General features: G+C 43.8%; 1 protein-coding gene across 2 annotated transcripts; it reads right to left on the reverse strand.

Annotated features, from left to right (window-relative positions):
* Positions 1 to 619: 619 nt before the first annotated feature.
* On the reverse strand, positions 620 to 22,855 carry PLS3 (plastin 3). 2 transcript variants are annotated; one of them, XM_009576291.1, is made up of 16 exons: positions 22,767 to 22,855; positions 15,079 to 15,242; positions 12,570 to 12,699; positions 11,981 to 12,113; positions 10,579 to 10,660; positions 9,741 to 9,906; positions 8,434 to 8,576; positions 7,046 to 7,072; positions 6,838 to 6,933; positions 6,116 to 6,311; positions 5,372 to 5,450; positions 4,589 to 4,703; positions 4,346 to 4,479; positions 3,342 to 3,465; positions 2,626 to 2,750; positions 1,480 to 1,952 (listed from the first exon to the last, which is right to left on the reverse strand). In XM_009576291.1, the coding sequence occupies exons 1-16, from the start codon at positions 22,831 to 22,833 to the stop codon at positions 1,820 to 1,822; spliced, it is 1,914 nt and encodes a 637-aa protein (XP_009574586.1). In that variant the 5' UTR covers positions 22,834 to 22,855; the 3' UTR covers positions 1,480 to 1,819. The 2 variants fall into 2 exon arrangements, with proteins under 2 accessions (XP_009574587.1, XP_009574586.1); XM_009576292.1 differs by lacking the exon at positions 7,046 to 7,072 and having other exon boundaries at positions 620 to 1,952.
* Positions 22,856 to 23,533: the final 678 nt, after the last annotated feature.

Genomic DNA, 23,533 nt, shown 5'->3' on the forward strand with positions numbered 1-23,533 from the left:
CTGTTTTGGCAAAGCTCACTGGACACCCAGGCTCTCACACATGGGTTGCACAAGTGAAGGAATTGGTGCGTTGGGATCACCACATTCCTCCAGCACCCACAGCCCTGTTCCAGCCTTGCTAGACACAGCGAATAGGCAAATCCCCCCCAACAGCCGGTGGCTGCTGGGCATCCCCTCTTCCACCACAGCACCCCAAGACCCAAATCATGCCAGACTTGTGTCAGCTGCCACTAAGCCCCCAGACCTGTGGTTTCTGGAAACAAGCCTGGATGGCACGTCCCTGACACAGGAAACAATTTTTCTTCCTCCTTCTGGGTTTTGCCCTAACGGGGCTCTTCCCCTACACCCACAGACATCCTCTTTGGGCACACAGGAAGAATTCAAGAGAAAGGTTTTATAGAAGCTACCATGAAGGCAAAGCCTCACTAAAACACAGGTTGGGAATAACTGCACTGCCAGTGCCCATTTTAAAAAACAAGAGCTTCTCAAGCACACCTTGATTTAGGGTATCCTACAGATCAATGGACCTGGCGCAAAACAAAAAGATCAACCAAAGCAAAGCTAAAAGCAACTGAGGACAGGCTGCCATGCTGAGCCAGTGTAAACAAGGAGAGAAGCGTGTATTTAAATGTTTTTATTTCAACTAATGCTTTGCCACCATATTACATCACTTTGAATAGCTCGGAATAGCAATATGATCTCAAAATATAGCAAACAGCTTGCCAAAGCAAGATAATATTAAATCCTATGGATACAGCATCTTCCTTCTTTGGCGACAACGCTTCCTTTTATCTGTAAAAATAGTTTTATGTTCCAGCACATTTGCTGTTCAGTTTATTGAACCCTGCTGCTTATAATATTTGCCTCTTCCCTGCACAAAACCTCCCCACAATGTAGTATGGTTTTATATCCAACAGCATTTTAAATAAAAAAGTTATAGTTTTCATGCAGATTTTTGTAAAAATTATTTTCTAGGTGCACAGAACTGAACCAAGATGCATACAAAAATGCATTCACTTCCATTCTCAGGTGCAACCGTGCCATCAGCAACATGATATCTTATGTTACTGTGAGAGGTCCAAGGATGGTGGTATTCTCATATATAGTATAACTTTAAAAAAAACAAAACAAAACAAAAACCAAAATAACTTAAAAAAAACCCCTTTTTATAAGCAGCAAGAGAAAAAAAACTGCCATGCTTTTTTTGTAAAGTAATCAAAAATAGTTAGATGTATAAAAAAGCACCATGTACAGAGAATACCAGAGGAAGATCCATCTTCCTAATTACACATTTCTCATTTAGCATTGCGAGCTGGCCTGCAGGTCCCAACTTGTACTGTAGCTTTATTTGCAAAGTTAAGGAAGTGGTCAAACCTAGAATACGCTTGGACCATATGATAGAAAGTAAACTGGATTGCAGACAGAAATTAGATTTGTTTCCATTACAAGTCATACCAACCACCTTATAGCCCTTGGGGTAAAAAAAGCTATGCACCAAGTATCTGAGAAATAATGGGGTGAAAACAGCTCCAGAGCACTATTGAAAGATGCAGGTCTGTTATGAATGCATTTCTGTGAGCTCTTGATAAGTTAAACTTTCCTTTGGGAAAAGAGCACTTCTGTTGGTTAAAACTCCTCTCCCTGAGAATTTTTATAAGAGTTTGTCTTGCAAAGCAAAACAAAGTCCTCTGAACTTCAACAGTTCCTAGGCCAACAGCATTTCAACGTGGTCACAGCTGATCTGCTACTCATGCACCCAGGGTGGCAGGTTGGGTTTTTGTTGCGTTTTGTTTTTTTTTCTTTACATGGATCAACCCTTTTATACTCGCTTCATTCCCCTGCCCATCAAGCAGGCAAACACGGTCATGACCATCTTCGGTTTCACCTCCACAAGATCTTCTGGAAGAGCATAAACTCGGGCACCAATTCTTCTTGCCATGGACACAGCATACCTATTCACCATGGAAAGATGAGTGGATCAGCACCGATACTACTACCAATAAATCACAAGTCAGGTCCTGCCCTATCCAACACAATTTCACCTATTACCCTCTTTATCAAGATTCAAGATGTGCAACAGTCCAACCACATCGCATCTGTTTGTTTTATAAATGTTTTTTTGATCTTTTGCTGTATTTCTTTTCCACAGTAAAGTGTCTTTAATGCACAAATTGATCTTTGAACATCAAGTCCAACAGTCCAACAGTTAAAAAAATTGTAATTAATATTTGTTAGGGCTAATAGATAGCATGTATAACCAAGGATTAATCAGCTAACATGTACATTTCCCCTTCTGTTTGCTCTTTAGGAACAATCAAGCGAGACTATTATCTGCAAGAAATTTTGCTGTCGTTCTGCCACTGCAGAACAGTCACAGAACACATATTTAAAAGGCATGTTTTAATAGGCATACTTGAAACTTGACAACATATGATGATTCAGCGAGACACGAGACATACAAGGGTTCAACTCCAAAACCCTGAGCACTTCATATGCCTGAACAAATAGGTGAGAAACAGAGTATCATTGCTATTCTGAAACTGGTAAAAACACTTGCAGCTTAAGGCCAGCGCATAGAAGGCGCACACTTTTAATGCAAAACAACTTTTGAGATAGCAAACTTACTTAGCATTATTTTGTTTGTCATCTTCCGATAAATGACCAGTCTTTACAAGGTCATAGTTGATACAACCAGGCTGTATAGCATCAATTAAATCCACAACTGCCAAGCTTGTGCTGATAGTCTTGTCCTAGAGAATACAGGGACAGACAAGTAAAGATGAACGTCTAATCCTTAAAGCACACTTCGCACCTCAATTCAGCTGCTCTGCAACATGCAACAAAACAAGCTTTAAACAAGCCATTTCAAAACAGCAGTGTTAGTGATTATTCCCAGCTGGACCACAGGGAAAACCAAACTGCTGCTTCTCCTTTGGTAATAGTACAAGATCATTACTCCAATTTACTGCAAGTGCTCTGAAAATACAAAGCAGTGACCAACATGCAGGCAGCAGGTCTGCCCCGCTGACCAGACCCCAAGGGACAACGCTCACCTAAAAATGCTCGCCCACTCTAGCCCCTATGCTTGCCAGCACCTCAGCCCCACCTGACCACCCTCCCCTCCTCTGCCACCCCATCAGCTCTCTTGCCCCACTGCTATTCCCCACCGTGGCCAGTCCTAAAAAGTCTCCTCTCTGGTATCTTGAAGCCACTTTATTCCCAGCACAGACTGAACCCTGTCCTGTTTAAACCCCTTTCTAAGATGCCCCTGCTGTTCCTCCAGCCAAGGAAATACTTTTTGGGCACCCCTCTCCTTTTGGATGCAAGAGGGGAACCTGCACCTTGAAGTTCTGGATGGAGGTGGACTTGCCAGCTTCTTTCAGGGTCTGGTTTACCCAGCTGACTATAATGTCATCATTAGCTTTCTGACCATCACCCAGGTCCTCGAGAACATTCAGCGTGTACCTGAGAAGCGGCAAAGAGAACAAGATTAGGCACAGAACCTGGGCAAAGCGCTGGTGAGCGTGCAGCCAGGATACAATGTGAGCCCATGGCAGCTTGGAAAGTCTTCATGTAGTCTCAGCTCTGCTTTTTTTTTTTTTTTTTTTTTAAAAAAACTCCTTTAGCAAAAAGGAAGAATCATCTATCTTATCTGAAGTGCAATTTCTGTTAAAGCATTTAGTCTTTCTAGCCTTTCAAGTCCTTTAATATGAGATCACAAAATTGCCTGGGCTCAGGACATTTGTTAAACTGTTTCACTTGCTCCATAGGGTTAACACATTACCTAAAAGGTGTGGATCAACTCACGAGTTCATATTCTGACCTCTAATGCCAAATAAGGAGCTACCACGCAGCTATTTTGCAGATAATATTATATATTTGCATCATCTAGAATTCTTCAGAAATAGATAAGAAAAAGGACGATCGACTTTATCTGTTATTAAGCTTCTCCTTCCCCCCATTCCAATGCAGAAGAGGGTTATAAAGCAGCCCTGGAATGTTTCTCTCTCAATTTCCAATTAAAAATTAGAACATAAAAGTTGTGTACATGTTCCTGCTTAGGATTTCTGCATGTGGACCAGACTTGAGCAGGCAAGAGAGGTGATCCTGGTCAGCAGGATGTTCACAGATCCACCAGCGGGTTCTCCAGCAGTCTCTGCTCCAGCCTCCCATGTGCCGCAGGATCAGCTCTGCCAGAGATTTGTCCAGCTGTGTCTCAGAAATCCCCCCAAGGACAGAGGTTTTACAATCTTTCTGAGTGACCTGCTCCAGTGCTCTTGTGGCAAAAAACTTCCCAAACTCTGTACTCCATTCACAAGTTTTACATGTTTGAGATGGGTCCTACCTTCTCATCAACTGCCACACTAAGGCTAGTGTCAGCGTTGGGTTTCCATCATTCAGATCCTGTCCTCCGATGCCAACCAGGGAGAATTTAGCTGGATGTTTTCCCAAGTCTACAGCGTAGTTACAGTTTTCTAGCTACACAGAAAAAGAGAAAATGACTCACAAATACACTGGCTTGACTGGAAGCCTCAAATAGGAATTTTTAGTGTCCATGGCTTCTTTTAAAGTCTTTTGAAATGCTTACCTTTTTCATATTTGCTCCCAGCTTAGGGTACGGAGGCTTGTTAACCTTATTCCAGTCAACAGGAACTTTGATCTTTTCATATAATTGTAGTATTACCAGTGCGTCTTGGAGATCGCTGAAGTGGAAAACATTGATTAAGCCTAATGTTTCAAGATTTAAATGCACTCTGACTTTGTCACATCATAACTAATTACTACTCTTTACAAGTTGTTGCAATTTCAACAACCCTAAAAAGAAAAAAATTCAAAACATTTTGTAGTTTTCAGGGCAGGAGAAATGCTCTGTGTTAACATCTGCTAGCTGCTGGGCTAAAGCAGGTTTTAGCATGGTAATCAGCAACAGATCCAGGGAAGAATTTTGCTACATAAAATCCAAAGGTAGCCACCTCTCTCCACTGACTACAGGGACTCAGAGTATCTTGCCTCCTAATTATGATGTCTTGGTTAAGCCCTAAAATTAGGTGACAGGGAATTTAGTTTCAGTTGCTGTAATGCAGTTGCTCAAACAGATCTAAATGTATTGGGATCTCAGGGTACCAATTTACACAAGATGGGGAAAATAAACAAACTGTCTTCAGCCCTTAAAACCAATTGCTGGTGTGCCAAGTGCTGGCTCAGAAATCCCTAAGCTACGGACTGCAGGGACGGTACAAGTGAGCATCTCCCACTCCCTACCATCACCCTTTCTCAAGTTCTTTGCTCAGCACTGTGGGCAACAGGACACTGGTGTGGGCACATCTCTAGTCTGATCTAGCTGGGTCTCTCCCAAGAGCCTAATGCTTACCCGTAGAGGTGATTTACATGGGGGTTCACACCAAGGGAGTTCATCCAGTTGCGGAAGGTCCGTTCCTCACGTGTCTCTCCTAGATGAGAGAAAACAGGTTCACGCAACTTCCGCAAGCTCAAAGCTGTGCAGGGTTTTCCACCTTGCAAGGCAGGGAGCTTTGAGCAGCATAGCTCATTGATTAGGTTTTCAAGCAGAAAAATAGTATTTTTTTCGACTATATTTTTTTCAAAGGAAGAGGGTTGCCCTGATACCTAATTTTGGAGATCAGTTTGATTTCTCCAGGCCTCAGAAGAGCATGCCTTTTGCACTTTCTGCAAGTAGCAGGAAGGTCTTTCACATGGGTGTTAGCTAACTGCTGTCTGGGAGCCAGGCAGCCAAAGCCCTAATCCCAGTTCTGCCAACAATTAGTGCTCCCATTAACGTCTCACTGCATTACTGAAGTGCTCCTGCCCATCGCAGGAAATAGTAAAACCAACTTCCCAGTCCTGGCATGGGGACTGACAGGCTGCTGGCAGTGCTCCTACAGGTTCAGGCTCCACATCAGGATCAGAGCAGCTGAACAGGCTGTAAAGTACCCTTCTCATCTGCCCCAAATGAGTAAACAATGACTGCAGCACTGAAGCCTCAAATCATAGGTGTTACTTCAATGGAGATACCTCTGCAGGGCACATCCTCTTGTGACTCAAGTATTTACTTTAGATATTTCCCTCCTGCTAATTTTGTGACTGATACGGCCATCACCTTCCAGTAGGGTCCAGTCGATGTCCTGGTTTTCAGGCTTGGTAAGTGCTGGGTACTTGTTGAACAGGTTGGCAACAAAGGCCAGGTTCAGTTTGGGATTGCCACTGACCACATCAGCCGGCGTGACGAACTGCCGGCATCCAAGCCGATCTGCCTGCTGAAGCATGTACTCTGCTCTCCGCAAGTCATCCTTTTCCTGCCGGGGATGCAACGGACAAGAGCTGTCGTGGAAAAGATTGGGCTACAAAGCAGATGGGAAGCTCCTGACTGCTACCTGGGGCAATGTCACAACTCCACCCACCTTCGTTAGGCATCAGTCGCTAATCAAACAAAGGGATGAAGCATGCACGCTAATCCCTGCTGCTGTGGATGCAATTGTCCTGGTTTGTCTTGGTATTTTTCCTAGCGTGGTACTTTCCAAGTTTATGTGCTTTCCAACTTTTATGCCTTTTAAACTTGGTCATTCAAAAGCAGAAGTCAGCATGCTCTCAAATGGAGCAAAAACACAAATGATTTCTCAATCATATATGTTAATTGGCAGGTGGCCATCAGGCCTGCAACAACCCCTCATTTAGTACATACCCGAGGTGCACACATGCCCACTGACACTTTACACGCTCTAGAAATTAAGATACCAGGATACCTAGATGTCATGGGGCAATTATAGGGTACAGGTAGTTTGCGACTGTACAGCATGAGGACACAACAGCCTGAATACTTACATTGAAACCTGACATGTTAATATCGATCTGAGGTTCTCCCTCTTTCTGCCCTTTAGGTGCAATTTGATTGAGGAGGTGGAAATAAGCTCTGGAATCCTGAAATGTATGAAAAAGAAAATTCAGGTCTCCCGCACAACTGTGAATACACCATAACAATTCATTTCAGGCTCATCTTTAACAAGTCAATGTGCATAATTGGCTTATGTACCTTTACTGAATTACCAAAATCTGTAAGCTTAAAAGAGAGCATGATGGCAGAAGTCCAGGCAGCAGAAAAGGAAACAGAAAGGGAAAAAAGTTAGAAATATTTAAGATTAAAGTTATGGGGTTTAACTGTTTGAAAGCTGCCTTTGCTGCAAGCTCTGGTGTCACATCCTCCTCTCCAATGGCTGGAGGAGGTAGTGACCCCGTGCTGCTCACTCTCATGGCCCCCACAGCCAGATGCCCCAAGGCAGCCCTAACCTCTAAAACAAGGCAGCCACTCCTACTGCTACAGCAACGATGAAAATGGCTCAGCGAAGACAAAGTCCAAGCAAAAAGATTATAAGAAGTCTGAATGTTTTCTCCTGTGCCTGCCCATTAGCTAGAATAGCTTAAAGGAGAGAGGCCAGGGATGGTCACAAACTAGGAGGAGCAAATAGCTGCAGTAATTATTTATCAACTACAAGTCCTTTTAGTCCTCAGCTAAGAAGGACCTCAGCATATCCTGGCAGCCTATGGGTTGCACCAGACAAGCCAACAGCTATCAGCAAAGCTGTAAGTAATTTTGAAGTTGGAAGTAAGAGTGTCCATGTGTGTATGCACGCATGCACACACACAGGGGAGCTCTGGGCTCCCCATGCACCTCAATTATCAATTTTTTTTTTTTCCACCTCAACAGTCCTTTAACCTGGAATCCACTTCATTCCTCTTTCTCCTCCTTGAAACTGCTGGCCATGTGAATAAGCTCCAGAAACCTGCTGAGACCAGTGTCCAAAAACCCCACACTGACCAGGAGTCACCACCCTCCATTTCTCACTAATGCTGAGAGAAAAGAGCCACCCCCTCACATCTGAAAAATAGCTGTAAGACTCCCCGCCCCAATTTCTACTCAGCCCGGCGTAGAGAATAAGGGGTCTTGTTTCCCTTCCTCTCTCCAGCCCATGACATTTTGAATGAAATGCCATCACCTGCCAAGAGTGTGTGGAAGTCATGCTCTCCAGGGATGCAATTAAGCATTTCACCCTGTCTGAGTGAGCTGCATGCCCTTGAAAAATTATTTCCATCAGAGAAGATGGATTAAGAACATTTGAAAACACATGAGTAATACAGCTTCCTACTCGATTAAAACACACAACAGCTTTGCAGCAGGATCCCACTAGCACTGGAGGAAACACTCAGACAGTTCAACACTGGGCTCAACCTCACGGCAAGAGAGAACAGCACTGCGCTACCTTAAATATACCATCCATAAAACCCCTGTAAGCCCGCTCAGTGTATTAAGGTTAAGAAAGGTCCTGTCTGCGGATGAAGGGACTCATTTACACATGCAAACACGGCCCCGGCTGGCTCCCAGCCTTTTCCCAGGCACGTGCAGGCCAGGAGAGCTCTTAGTACCTTGATATCTGAACTGAAGTTATTGATTTTGTGCCAGCCTGCGTTTTCCAAGTGGAAGTTGGCCCATCTTAGGAGCAGCTCTTCTGGGGATAGTTTCATAAGATCCTCCAGATTTTCACCATCACGAAGTAAGGCAGCCAGTGCTAGAAGAAAAATGCTTGTGAGGGGAAGGAAGGTGTTTTCAAGAGGCAAACCTGCATGCCAGAATTAGAGCTGCAGCAACATTTCAGGGGGAGAAGGGGGGACAATACCAACTACTGATTAAGTCAAAATAATCTGGGTATTACTGGAGTTTTCCTGAGATGGTTGTTACGCAGAGAAGAGCATGAATGATCTAGAAAACTGTGTGTAAAAAATATTTTCCATTTTCTTGTATAACAAAATTCTCTGGATTTTACATGCAGTCTTTTAAGCTGATGACAGTAAGCTAAATGTAAATGTACCTCTCTCAATGAAAAAGTGCTTCCAAGCATGCACTGTTAAAAAAACCCAGAGAAAACCAGGATAAGCACCCTTTCAGCTGGCCGGTGCCTCCCTTGCCATGAATATTCAATCTAAGCCAAACAGCGTTACCACTTCATGATTGGGAAGTTTAAATAAAAGACACTGAAGCCACTCCATCCATCTGGGTGCTCTGATAGCCCATGCAGGAATAACAGAGCTCTTTCTTTGAATGATTTGAAAAGTTTAAGTTTTGGAGGCTGTTGTGCAGGACCAAGAGAGCACAGGGGGAGAGCTGCAGCACCGCTCTCCCACCACCAAGAATGAAGCAAAAGCTCAGCTGCAACACTGACAGTAGCAAGGAGGATTTTAGGAGAACCAAGTCATTGCAAACACATTCCCAAAGAGCTAAAGGTCTCCTTTTTTTTTTTTTTTTTTTTTGGAAGATGTGCAGTTGTCTATAATCCTAAAAGGATGCAAGCAGCTTTTGCCACCTCCCAACACCGTTATGTACCTATGGCTACACCAGGAGAGCCTGCCCAGCCCAAGGCATCACAAAGCAACATGCCCATTTGCACTGCAAGGCTTGAGCCAGGATGCACCTTGACTTACAGACTTGTGTTCAGCCAGTTCTCCAAGGCTGACACACGTTACCAGAATGGCACAGCCCAGCCGCCTGAACCTGCTCCACAGCTACAAACAGGCTGGAGAGCACTCAGCTTGGCACATGCCCTGATGAAGCCGAAGGCGAGTACCCGCTTTCAGCAGAGAGGAGGGGAGGGAAGAGGCAGTGGCAGGGCTGGAGGTGACAGCGCGAGCAATGCAGTGTTCATGCTTTAGAAGTAATCACTTATAGTTTCATTTACCTTCATTTCTGCTGAGCTCGATGTCGGCGAACAAGCCAATCTTAATGATCTGCCAGAGAAGCCCAAGGACCAGGTGGGGTTTCCCTTCTCTCAAGTCCTCTGCACCAATATTGACAACATGACACCCGATGGCGGATGCAGAATTCAATGCCAGGTTCAGGTTCTCCTGCGAACAGCACAGCCAAGTGAGACACAGCCAGGGGAGATGCTGCTTTGCCTTTCATCCAGCGCCAGCACAGCGGAGATTTCCCCCTTGTCCTTGCTCCAACAGCAGCAGCTTGGAAGAAACACTCCCGACCGCTCTCCGGCTTTTAACAGAGTTAACAGAGCTGTGGTGGCAGCAGGCTGAATCAATAAGAACTGAACTAGGCACTAGGGTTTAATTTCAGCCTCTGGTATTTAGTTTCAGCCTCTGAGTTAGTTGCATCTAGTGGTGTCAATGAGAATAAGGCTAGAGAAGTGTTAAGTTATACGCACACGCACAGGCATCCTTGCAAAAACAAGCTGTTGTACTATGAAATGATTCATAGATAGCCAATGCCAATAACCATATTGTTTTAAAAAGACAGCACTGTATATAATCACTGCAGCAATATCAGGTATGCACAGCATTTCAGCCTTTTTACCCATTTTGTCATTAAGTTACCATTTTTGTTTTTTGAACTGTACCCACAGCACTGTCAATCATGCACAGTACAAAACTGCCTTTAATAATTAAATGCAAGTTCCAAAACTCACTCCTTTCTAGAGTTCCACAATAATGCCTCAAGCCACCATGCTGTTTCCATTAATACTATCTGAATATGAATTTCAGCAAAAATACAGAAATGTATTATACCTGAATTATGAATGGTGTGAGTTTCTTCTTGTTAATTGCTCTTTCATCAATCGTGTCCGGAACAGAAAGATTGATCATTTTGCTGGTAGGAGGAAAAACAATAATATTTGAACAACATTTAGTATTTAATCTCAACAAAACTCAATGCATTGTTACAATACTCACTACAGTACATGTCTTTTCGCCTGTTTGGTTTTTGTGTATTTTTTTTTTTTTAAATCAAGGCTGTGTAAATCAGAAGTTAATATTTACGTTATCAAGAATGTATTTGTAACTAATAGCTAAGCCTGAAACCTTAAACATGTTACTGGCCACTACTGATCTCAGCTGCTGGCGCAAAAAGAGCACATGAATTATTCACAGCACAGTCACTGGACTAGCGAAGACTCATTGCTCTGTTGACATCCACTGCAGATTCTAGTACGACAACGCACTTCCTCCTATTGTAAAGGTGTACTACTGCTGGCAAGAAAAAACTGCCCCAAAAAAACGCAAACACTTTGAGAGCTCAGTGGGGAGCAAGTGAGCGCAATGAATTTTTAGTTAACAGAAAACATGGTAAGTTTTTACTTTATATTATGAACTACTTCCTACTCAGTTCAGTCTTCGCCTGAAGATCTGAATTACTTGAAACCGGGGAAATAAAAAAAAATAAAAATCACAAACTAAGAAATGAAAGGCAACGTGCAGCCCACTAAACATCTTTTGCATATTGATACACAGTTACTGAAATTCCAGCTGATCCAGTTCTCCACTATATTAACTCACTCACATTTAAAAAACAAACCAAAACACAAACCCAAAAGAAACCCCAGGCATAGAAGGCAGCTGGTGTTTAGCAGTCCTAGATGCCTTCTGTTTTCAGCATGCAGCAAAATAACTTACTTTACTAACTTAGTGCAGCTATTATCAAAAGCAACAAGAGGATTCCCAGAAAATCCACTTTTGGGTTAATTCATAAGGTCGCTAACATTCCCACAGAGGTTACCGTCTGCCTAAACATCCAAGAAAATGGGCTATTTAACATATCCGCCCTCCCCCAAGCTACGTAGCATCAGACTGAGTTTGCACCAGGACAATTTCTGTTCCTGCAAGGCACCTTCTACCCTTCAGCAAGCTCAGTCTCAAGCCCAAACAAAAATACTAGACAAAAATACCAGCTCGTGAAGTTGGTATCAAAGCTGAAGCATCATGCAATGACAATGAAAGCCTGGGTGACTGAGCCCCTTTTTATACGTGCAAAACATTATGCACACACACTAGTCACAAAAACAGCCTAGAACAGAATGAAAATTCCCCCAACTACAGTTTTGGGAAGTTATTTTGGTGGGGTGTTTTTTTTGTTTTGTTTTGTTGTTTTTGTTTGTTTGTTTGTTTTAATTCAGGAGCCATCATGACTTACCATAGCACAATCCCATCTCCCACAGCTTTGAACAGGTCATCTGTATTTGGGTTCATTGGAATAACGTGCCTACAGTCGGGATCATTTTCCAGGGCTTTGTTTATCCAGTTTACAAAGGCATATTTTTCTTCCTCTAAGATAACCAATTGTAAATTTAATACAGGCTTTTTCATAACATAGCAAAGATTTTCCCAAAAGAATCAGTGCACAACAGCCCAGAGAAATAAAAGCCCCATTATCATTACCACACTATTTTATTAGTCACACAAAGTTAAAAGAAATATGACTTTCACTTCCAATTACCAGAATATTCCTGTTATTTACTCATTACTCAACACCTCTGTTATATTCAAGTGTGACACAAGGACTTCATCAGCAAGCACAGTTAACAAAACAAATAAGCACACATTTAATTTACACACTGCTAATCTTGCATTACCCTCTAATTTTGTCCTGCTCTCACCTTGACGTGAGATCATTCAGCTATTGGAGAACAAAAGCACAGCACATGGCAGAGCTGTAGAAATCTACTATTTTTGGCATATGGCCTCCACTCACTCAAGAGAGGAGCTGAAAGGCAGAGCGATACCTGAGTAGGAGTGCTGCGTCCCCTCGCTGGAGAGCTCCGAGGTCCCCCCGATCGCACAGATTCCTTCCTTCCTGTTAATTGCTTTTCTGAATGTTTTAGCGATATCGCTGCTTTTCACCTCTTGGAAAATCTACAATTTAAAGTGCTCTGTTAGACAAGAAAAACTTGTCTTCATAAAATGAAAGGACCACAGAAGAAGCTATTTCTTCCTGGCTTTAAAGCAAACTTTGTAGTAAAATCAGCAAATGTGAGGGCCCAGCAAGGGTGTAGTGGTATTAAATTTAACTTGGAATAGGGGGCATCCCGCTCTCTCAAACACATATTGCAAGTGCCCATTGAAACAGAAGCATTAGGCATGAAGTACCTTGCATACATTTACCTTTTCAAATAAATTTCAAGAGACCACAAGAAAAAAAACGTGAAACCTTTGCAGTCTGAGAGCAAGTACACATGCAGCAGTTTCCGCAGAACCAAAGTTGAGAAAACTGTTGTGCAATTTTAACCTTTCTGCGTAAGCCAGATGCTGGTGTGACGGTGACTTTAGTTCACACAAAAGACTTTGTCCACAACCCAAGAAACAATTATCTTTAAGTGTGTAACAGTCAAATCTGCAATAATGTGTAACAAGCGCTGCAGGTAAGGATTCCCCCTCTCCCAACAGCAGGTTTGGGCTAACTGACAAAACCCTCACGCTTGAGGGCAGAAGAGATGCTTTAATGCAGAAAGATTACACGTGCCATTTGTGCAGGTTGTACGTTACTATTAGTGGTTCCGAGGTCCTACAGAACTAAGCAACTATTGGAAAAAAATATATTCAATGGCTTGAAAGCCTACTGTAACTCCCTCAAAACTTAACCAAATTAGTTTCAACCATGCTGAAACATATGCAGGTTCTCTAAATACTACCCAGAAAAAGGCAATGAAACTGCACTGTAAAGCGGAACAACAAAGTGCTTCTGTTAAAAAGAAAGGAGGGTTGTTGACACCTCTGGCTGCAGAGCTGTCACCACAGGGCCCGCCTGCTGGCTGTCACGCCTTACCTTCCCCGTCCCTTAAACACAGGGGAAGGGTGGCAAGGCAAGGTGATGATGCAGTGCAGTTAAACCATCTCCTGATGGCACGCAGAGGTTTTGCTCACCCCAGTGATCAGACAGAGCTGAGTGAAGACTCAAGAGCCCAGAAGTTTTGGGTTTTCTGGTTGGTTGGTTTAAACATAAGGATTTTGATACAGATTTATTTATTTCAAAATTTGCTGGACTAATTACTGGTATTGCATACCTTCTTTGAAAATACGTGCTTTAATGCTATGTACCACTAAGTCACTTGGCCCCAACCTCAAGACAGTTCCTGTCATCCTTTGTACCATAAACCCCCGTAAAAGTGCTCAGAGTTAGAAAACAGCAACAGTTCTCTTTGTAAAAATCCTACAACTAACCATTCTTCTACCGTATAGCTTAGTTGCCCGTAACTCATTTCATGTTTACTCGATCATCGGTACCACTCAAATGCGACAGAAAAGATTTATTTCTTCCTTCCTAGTGCAAAGTTAGAGTTACGGACCAGCTCAAACCAACAGCTGAAACATGCACCCAGCATGCAAGTGTTCACAAACTGCAAACAAACTCCAACTTACTAGTTGACTCCGAACTCAAAAGTTCAGAGGGTCTGAAAACAATTAAGGAACAGAAGGTGAAGATAAATTAAGAAATAGCAAGAAAAATGGTTGACACGAAAACAGCTCCCTCAAGGTACTGCACATACTTTTGTTACGTATGATGATGTCAGTCATCAGAGTATAAAAAGGATGAAGGGATGGATATCGAACCAGTATCTCAGAAGAAGTGTGCTTTTTGTAAAAAAAATTCTGACCTATTTCTACAGAAAAAGGCTGAAGGTTAGACCCATCCTGCAGTTTCTCCAATCTCCTTACTCCTGTTCTTCCCTTTTAAGGCAACAAATGGATCTGAATTTTCCTAGATCAGCATCTAGAACTAATCTCAAGTGTGTCTTGAAATGCCCCCCCAAAATCTTTAGCAAATACTTGTAATCCCATTAAACTGAGAAAGGAAATTATACTGCTTCACTGAGGAAATAAGCATTCATCTATGCGCCTGGAAAAACTGAGTAGCTTCCAGTCAATACTGTAAGCTTGGAGAACTGGAAGTCTTTTTTCCAGTTGTCACCTCACGTGGAAATGGTCTTTCGGCCTCCAACGAAGTTTCCATATAGAAAAAGCATGTGGATTCTTTTTGTTTTTTGTTTAAAAACCAACATCCTGTCCAAATCTAAAGGCTGGCAGCGACAGCACAAAAGACTGCTCATATGCAGAGATCTGTACAAAGAACTGATTTTTACATGGCAAGTCCTCAAAAGTGATCAGTTTGTAGAAAGAAAACTAGGATTAGGGTAAGCGGCCGAGAAGCCACCTTCCTTCTCCCTTCTACCCCCTTCCTTAGCTTTGTCTAAAAGGGGTCCCACAGGCTGCTGGAAATTCAGAAATACCACTTACATAGACAAACTCTTCAAAACTAATCTTCCCATCTTTATTCTTGTCGCTGTCAATCATGAGCTTCTGGATGATCTCTCTCACTTTGTACCCAGGGAGAGGCAGGTTGGCTTCCTTGAAGAGCTCGTGCAACTCGTAGTCACAGATGAACCCATTGCTGTTGAGGTCTGAGGAAGAGAAGGGGCAAGAGAAGGTTTTAGAAATGTGCCAGTACCCCGACAAGACAAGTCCCAGACAGTAGGGCAGAAACACAGCCCCCATGCTCAAAAATGCTTTACGGAGCAACCTGCACACTGGGGATGTCTACAAGACATGGAGGTAAGGAGGAATCTCCTAGCGTGGTCTGTCACAGCATACCTGTTTTGGGGCCACATTGCGCAGAGCATTCATCTTTGCTGAAAGCAAGATCTGTGCAGGACGTGGACACACAGCAGGATGTCCATACCAAAAATACCAAGCCCAAGTAGTATACTATTCAATTGACACCACCAAGAATACACCAGGAATCAAAGACACGCAGTAAATACACACAGTGCATCCTCAGAGAGGGTCCCAGCGCAAGCCATGAGATCTCTCCGGCTTTGGGCAACAGCAGCTTCGAAGCAGAGCTGACCAGGATGGCTCTTGGCACACATGACCAAGTCTGGTGTAAAAGTTTCACAACAGAGTATCTGCATTTTCATAAACGATTGCCAGAGCATTTCTTTTTACATCTAACTGCAGTTGGCTTTGAGTATTAAAAATAGACAGTAATGAAACACAGCACTTATTACTTTCTGAACTGAAAACACTAAGTCAGCTCTGCATTTACGTTTTTTTATCACGTTGATAATGTTGTATCCATTTATCGCTGACAGAAAATTGCAGCCAGATACTTTAATGCTGCCCAAGAATGCTCTGCAAGGACATTTGCTTTGACAGTCAACCACCAAGCCACACCAGCACTGCATGCTTAGTGAAATGTTACTGCCTACTAGACTGGGGAAGAAAGAAAATAAGAATCTAGTGTGAATCTGGAGCTTTTCACATCCACAAATCCCAACCCCTTTGGGGACATCATCACATCTATTGACTGCACAGGGCAGATCCAGCAGCCCTAACCTTTCTTCAGGCAAGTGAGGTTTTGCTGCCACCATGGACAGGCACAGATTGAGTGCCTCCTTCCAGCAGACAGTGTGGTTCACAGCACGGCTGGTACCCAGGCTTCGGCAGAGTCGGGTCCACGAGCTGCCAGAGCATTTGAAGCAGTTGGACAGCCCAGATTCACATCCCAAGACATAAGCATGACCCTCCAGCATGTTGGGAGATTCAGGGATTCAGGATATGTTGTGCTGTCACCAGCTCAGTAGTGATGCTCAGTGCTGTAGGCAAGTGGTACAGACAGCCCAGGGAAGCTAACTCAGTGCCTGAGCTGCCATCTCCTCCCCAGGGCTGGGGCATGGGGAGATACCGGCCCTGGATTACTGCAGCTGGTGGGGAATACCTGGATGGGCTGAGGAGGTGAAGATTTGCAGTCTCCTATGATCGTCATTCAACCACAGGCTCTGCAAAGTCGACACAGTGCCTGTACTGAAGACATCAGCTGAGCCCTTTAAGTCTAAACGAGAGCAGTCTCTGCATTTAAGCAGCTTTGTTAGCTTCCCCCCCCACCTCCAGAGCTCCTGGCTCTGTGATGGTGCACTGCCGAGTGTAGCTCACCACCACCAGCTGCCAAAACCAGACCATGCTGCAAGGCATCCAGCCCCACTCGGCTTCGCCCAGCCACTGTTCTGCCCATATCCCCTACGGCAGGATTTTTCTGCTATTTATAAGGCAGCAGCCTCTCCCTAAAGCCATAGAGTTAAATTCCATTCAAGCAACAGCTTCTGCTGCCTGAACACCCTTGCAGACTGCAGGCTGCTGCTGGCTCCATGATGGAAGAGCTGCACCAGCCCCAGTATTTGGTTTTGTTCAAGAGGGAATCCCACACCACAGCCACTAGGGTCCATATTTATGCTTAAAGGGAGATACTTTTAAGAATAAAAAAAAACAATCACTAGAGCTCTAAAGTCCATTTCTTTTAGCAAATTTTGAAAGTCAATTTACTTTTAATGAGGTGTCAGTGGTGGGTTTTAGGTTTTATTTCACAGCAATGTTCCAGCAAGCAGCATGTCCTCACCACCACTCCAACCTTCCTCATTTTCCAGATCCATATGGGATTTTAAAATTGTTTTTATAAGTTAGCAAGAAAGTGAAATTCAAATGCTTAGTGGCAAACATCCAAAGTAACACAGAGCAAACCTGTACTCCCTCCTACACCCCAGTCCCTAGGTCTCAAACAAAAGAAGAACATCAATTCCAGTGGGTTAATAAATACATTAAACTACTTTATGAAATGTCAGTGTTTACAACAATGCTGATGAAATAAAGTGGTTTGGGCCAATGATTAATGATAGCAACAGGCTGCTGTCTGACCTTCAATTTTAGAATTTTATTCCAAAAAAATATAAGCTTACAAAGGCAAGCTTTATTAAACAGTCCAGCCTGAGATGTCATCAGCAAGCTATTCCCCTTCTAGATAAATCACAGCTTCTTCTGTTACAGTTTTCTTATTACTAAATCTAACTCCACAATATGCATCTTTTCCCTGCCTCACAGCCAGTGAAGAATATCAGACAAGAAGGGATTTGCTAATCTCCAGGGCCTATGGACCTGAAACAAAACTTTGCTTTCACCCTCAGCATGCTTACAATCAACACCCATTGCTTTAGCCAGTGCTTGACTGAACCGACCACAAGCCTTTGCCATGCTGCCAAATCGAGCAGGTAAATCCAGAAACACCTGTTCATCACTTCTTCCAATCAATCCACCACCTAAAAAACTAAGTTTTACATCTACCCAAATGTTAGTAGGCAAAGGACAGAGAAAAATAAGACTTCAAAAATACATATTATATCCTTGATAGTATCACGGGTGTGATTTGGATTTGGTAAAGGTTTTCCTCTTGACATGTTTAGCTTAAGCATTCAGAAGTGTTTCTGAACGGGTTTGCATGTGCCCTGTCTGAGCCTATTCAGAAGTGAAAGGGAAAAACACAATATGTGGTATTTCATGAGGCAGAAGCTTCTTGGGTGAGACAGCAGGGAAGCAAGCTCCAAAGTCCCCATCTCTAATACATTGGAGAGATGCACAGGTAAAAGGATGCTTAAACTTGTTTAGAGCTCAGTTCTACATATGAAGCCCTGCATGTCTTTTAAGGGTACAATCTAGTTCAAGGAATTAATCCCCAGCCTTGCATTTATATTGGTTTGCTTACAGAACAGAAACCATAACTTAAAAACACTGATTGAAATGCAACTGAGGAGTTAGCTATTGTCTGGTCCACCCACACTTGCTCAGCGGACCTCAGTCTCAGCCTGAAAGCATCAAACCTGGCAGCAGGGCAGATATCAGGAATTTACTGCAGTCTGGGTCAACATCTGCCCATTTTGAGGGTTTCGTTCACCCCTGCAAAGCAGCATCTTCTCAGTCCTCTGGGTGTGCCTAGTTCAAAGAAGACTTACCTCTGCTCACTGAAAAAAAAAATTAAAAATTAGCAGCTTTACAGCACGAAGAGTCATCTGAAACGCACTCCTATGTGAGTGCATGTGACTCAGGAACATGGCACCACGAAAGATGCTGCCCATCAGGAGGGGCTGCACACCAGTGGCCCTCAGCATTGGGCTCAGACAGATAGCATGTAATCAAGTGTGAAGGACACACACACTGTTGAGTAATGCATCTTAACTCACTCAAACCCCTTGGGTCTCAGGACCTAAGTTTTTCCAACTCTTAACAACATATCAAATACCCACCTGTAAGAGTCACTCTTTCACAGTATCCTGGGAAAAAAATTAATCACTGATTTACTTCATAGATTAAAAGGGCATCTATGTCCCAGACACTTTGGGAGTGGGATTTACGAGCAGGACAGGTCTGTTGGTTCAACTGCAAGACCCCACACCAAGTTACTGGTTTTGCAGTAAAGATGCTCTCATTTCAAGTTTTAGCTTCTTGGCCACAGAAGGGCAGATCTAAGTGTTAAAGCCTGGTGGATGTGCTAGCTCATCGTTTTGGCTTGGTAGCAGAGTCGAGTAACCTTAACTAGTGATTGCCTGTGTGGTAGAATATAGACCCATTCTTCTCTTAACATGTGAAAAAGCCTTTAGCCCCTGTAAACATGACAAATAGGCCTGAGATCCCTATCCCACAAGGCAGCTGCTTCCCTTCCCGCTGTCTCTGTTCCCCCTCTGGCATCACAGTCAAATGTACAGAGTAGCAGCATTAAAAAAAAAAAGTAGTCACCATTGCAGCACCAGCAAGTTCCATAATTATTTCCAGCATTACTGCAGGCCCACCATATGGTGCCTTGCTGGATGCCCTGCAACAGGGCCAGACTTCAGACGGAAGGTGGTCTAAAATCCCTCTCTTACAAAATCTGAAGTGGTATTCAACAGCTGAAGAGGCTGTCAAAATAGAAGCTATCCCAAATGAAATCCTTCGGCGTACAGCCCAGAATTACTAATGGAAGAAAGCAAAATTGTTTTAACAGACAAGCTACAGCCTGGATTCATTATAATCTGCCTGATGGAAAGGAAACTACAGCACATCTGAAGTTTCCTATTTCTACTGAAAGATGCATGCACGCCAGCATACTAAACCTGGGAAAGGTCACTGCAGTGATGTATGGCACCATCTTCTGCCCATATGCAGGTGGTGCAGCAAAGCCGCAATAAACAAAACCCGAAAGCTGCTTCAAGCTCTGGCTCAGCTTCCTCCAGACAAGTACTTAAAATAGCTTAAATAACAGGATGTAAGAGCGGAAAGTAAGCCACACGTTTCCTTTTAAGGATATATGCTCAGCAGGACACACTCTAGCAGGATCAGAGATCCCTATTTGCCTTAAGCTAACATTTCAGAGCATTGTTTTACCACCTTGCAGCAGCGAACAAAGTGTTCAGCTGGGTTACGATTTTTAAGTACTTCGCATTTCCAGAAAAGATGCTTATCTCTGCTATCAGAAGCAGGGAGAAGGAAGACAAATAAACAGAGCAAGTTTGCAGATTTTGTTCTGCCATGCCTCCCCTGTGAAGTGCCACTGTTTGGCCAAAAACATACATACACACACCTGTTCTACAGAAGAAATTCAGAGATCAGCTGAGATTTGGAGCAATTCTCTCTGCTCTTCTCCCACTAACCTGTGGGTCATTCGAAGCCTAGAAAGTTCTTATGCCCCACTTAATTACTTTTTTCAGATGTTAAAATGCTTTTTTCCCCACTGCTGTTTACCACTTGGATCACTTACAATACAAATACCTGGTTGTAGGATGCTAGGAGCTGCTTGTTTGAGCTGTAGCTGACTTTAGTGCTAACCTTAAACCATGGTTTCTCACCCGTGGATGGCTTCTAGTAAGCCGCAGGTAGTCTATGGGACTCTTGCCTTTTGCTGGCTGTCAGAGAACAGCACACCAGCTGCATGGCAGAGAGGGGATACCTTCAAGTGGCATGGAAGGCAAGTGGTGACAGAGTACATAGTAACACACCTCACTGCCTTCCAGCATCACCAGATGTCTCGATCTGGTCCAGCTGCATACAGAAAAGCTGGTGAAACACACACCTTTAAAGTCCCATCAACCTACACATCCAGAGCAGCAACTTGCCCCATGCTAGAATTAAAGCAGGTCTCCAGGAAGCCCAGGCAGCTGCGCATTGGAGCGGGGCACATATTGGTGAGCAGAAACCACCCCATGAGACGATTCCGCCTCCCCACATCTTTTTGACATCCTAGAAGCCAACCAGCTAAGCTTTGCTATAACCATGCTTCTCTGTTGCATTCCAAGTCTTTCAGGTAGCTGGGAGATGAAAGTAAGGAAGATGAACAGAGTAAGGCTGTTCTAAATAGCAGCCTTAGTCCAAATTTTCTTCACATTCACTAGAGATGGCATTAGAAGTTCCCAGTGAAATTCAGTCACCCAATTAGTGATCAGTTCTATATCCCAGGGCAAATATGGCTCCTTTAAGCAAGAATAAAAGGAATGAGAGCATTAAAGACACTCCTGAGAGCGGTGTCTCACAGCAATGCTTGCGGGCTGCACCATGCCTAAAGCACACAAAACAGAAGGCAGCTGAAAAGGACTAGCAGATCCCATCTCTTGTGGGTATGTCCAGGCTAATCATCGCATTTCTCAATAATACCTAAGTTTTGACACTGCTTTTATAATTTAAAACCAAACAGACCCACCTCCTGAGCAGGGTGAGCTGGTTTTCTAAAACAAAGCAGGATTTGACTTGGGTTTCTCTGTGCTTCCAGTGCAAAAGCAGCCAGCCAACCTAAACTAGATAATTCCCCCCCAACTAATGACAAAAAGCCACCACATTCCAGCCAGGTTAATTATTTCAACTTTATCCAAGGACAGAACGGGCTACCTGCATCCCAGCCTTATTAAGGTTTGCATGATGGTCACTCATCTCCCTCTGCAGTAGCTCACTTCCACCTGCTGGATTAGTCTTGGAAAGAACGAGACAGGAGAGGGAACTGCCCAAAATGCAATTTGCTTCAAGTCCCAACAGGGAATACTGCTCCGTGAGAAGCAGTTGTTTTTGAAATTCATATTTCTCTCTGCAAATTCACAGCAAGTGAGAGTTTTAAGAGCCACCCTGGTCTAGAGGGCAGTTTACCCGATACAGATGCAAGGCAACTACCAATTTGTATTTATAACCAGTGTTCAAGCGATGCCGATGTCCAGTTAGGAAAACGAAATACTGGCTCTGATCACTTGTGCAACTCGTTCCCGCCAGTGCCAGTCCCGGGTGTGGTTCCCCAGCTGCGTGTGCTGACCTCAGTCCACACTGCTGCGGTCCAGCTCCCATCCCGCCCCTCCCTCGCGTTTCTCTGATCCTCCAGTAAGCTGTATCAGGAAACTAAGCCAGCAGAAAACCATTTTCTCCGTGATGTCAGTTTTCTGCCCATTTCAGCTTCCCGAAGCAGCCTGCCAGAGGCTTCTGCAATGCCAGCACAGGCGGAAGGCAGGCGGAGCAGCTTGGGCTGTGCAACCCCTCGAGCAGTGCAGGCTCTTAGGGAGGCAAGAACCAGAGAAGAAATAGAGCCACCAGAGGGCAATGCACATGCACTGCGGCCGCAAAGCATTTTATATCACCGCAAGTTGCTCCATAATGGCCAGGTAAACAGACACTAATTAGGTTTTGCCTACAAGCTCACTAAACGCAGTGCCTCAAATGCACCTGCATAAACCAGAAACATAGCACCTACATTTACCATCTGCACAGCTCAGCCAATCTGCCAAAACCAACATCATCAGAACCAAGCACTGTGCAAGTCTTGAAGTGCTGCCTGGGACAAAGTAATGCAATACCTGTTTGGGTATTTCTTCTGCCATCAGGAGCCAACAAAGCCCACCCTGGAGCAACATGGTAAGGCTGTCTCTGCCAGTGCTCACCAACAGCCAGACTGCCCATGTCCCTTCCTTTGTGCTCCTTGGCTAGAAGTGACAAGCCAGAAGCAACAAGACTGCCAAGGGACTCCTTGGCATGGAGAAGACCACAAGAGCAGCAGATTGCCCACGTCCTGCTGGCACTGCTGCTCGTGGGGTGGGATAAATCCATTTCAAATGTACAGCAGACAGGAGCAAGGTGCCCTCCTCACTGTGACTTACCAACTTTGGCAAAGGCCTCCTTGAGTTCCTCCAGCTCATCTTTGGAGATTTGCGTGGTGTTCGCCATCTCATGAATTTAGGGAGTACCTAAAGAGAGAAAAAGTACACTGTGTGAAACCAGACTGCAATCAAATGCTGCTGTTCAAAACTGCATGCATAGCAACAACCACTACCAAGGTCACTACAGTTCTTGAAGCCACGTTTATCTTTCCACTAAGAAAACAGATGTGTGAAACTCAGAAGAAAGGAAATACACTCCTTAACAAGTCAAAAAATCCCATTAGCCTTGTTAATATTTAGCTTTGTGTATTTATTTTATGGGCTATGCTGTTCTGCACATATTAAGGTACCTGCTACCAGTGTGTTCTGTAGGTCAGAAGAGCTCACATCTCCAGGGATTTTCCACAACTTTGAGCAAAATCAGAATCCAGAGTTAAAATATTAATGCAAGAGATACTGAATGCTCTGCTTGCCTGTCTGTCCCCCGAGAGCACACAGCTACCAAACCCAAATAATAAAAATTCTGAACAGTACCTGAAAAAGGTCTTTTTGCACAAAGTAGTATACCTGATATTGTTTGCAAAAAGGAAATAGTCTGCTTTTCTACAAGAAAACTGTTTGAATAAACACCTGCCTATTTCCTCAGAGTCAGTCTTTTAATAAACCATGTAAGCAACAGGCTGTTTGCACTGCCACTGACCCCCTCCACCCTCCTGAGCAGGGAGGCACAGCAGGAACACCACAAGCAAGCGCGGAACAGCAGGCAT

This window comes from Fulmarus glacialis, unplaced genomic scaffold, assembly GCF_000690835.1.
Source record: "Fulmarus glacialis isolate BGI_N327 unplaced genomic scaffold, ASM69083v1 scaffold29364, whole genome shotgun sequence".
Lineage (NCBI taxonomy): Eukaryota > Metazoa > Chordata > Aves > Procellariiformes > Procellariidae > Fulmarus > Fulmarus glacialis.

What these genes read in the sequence shown, in the direction of transcription:
- PLS3 (XM_009576291.1), bottom strand. Translation starts at nt 22,833, where the DNA reads ATGGCGAACACCACGCAAATCTCCAAAGATGAGCTGGAGGAACTCAAG. An exon ending in ATTTTGGTAATTCAGTAAAG is followed by an intron (nt 6,934 to 7,045) that starts GTACATAAGCCA and finishes CATACATTTCAG; the next exon opens with GATTCCAGAGCTTATTTCCA. An exon ending in TTAACATGTCAGGTTTCAAT is followed by an intron (nt 6,312 to 6,837) that starts GTAAGTATTCAG and finishes CATCCCCGGCAG; the next exon opens with GAAAAGGATGACTTGCGGAG.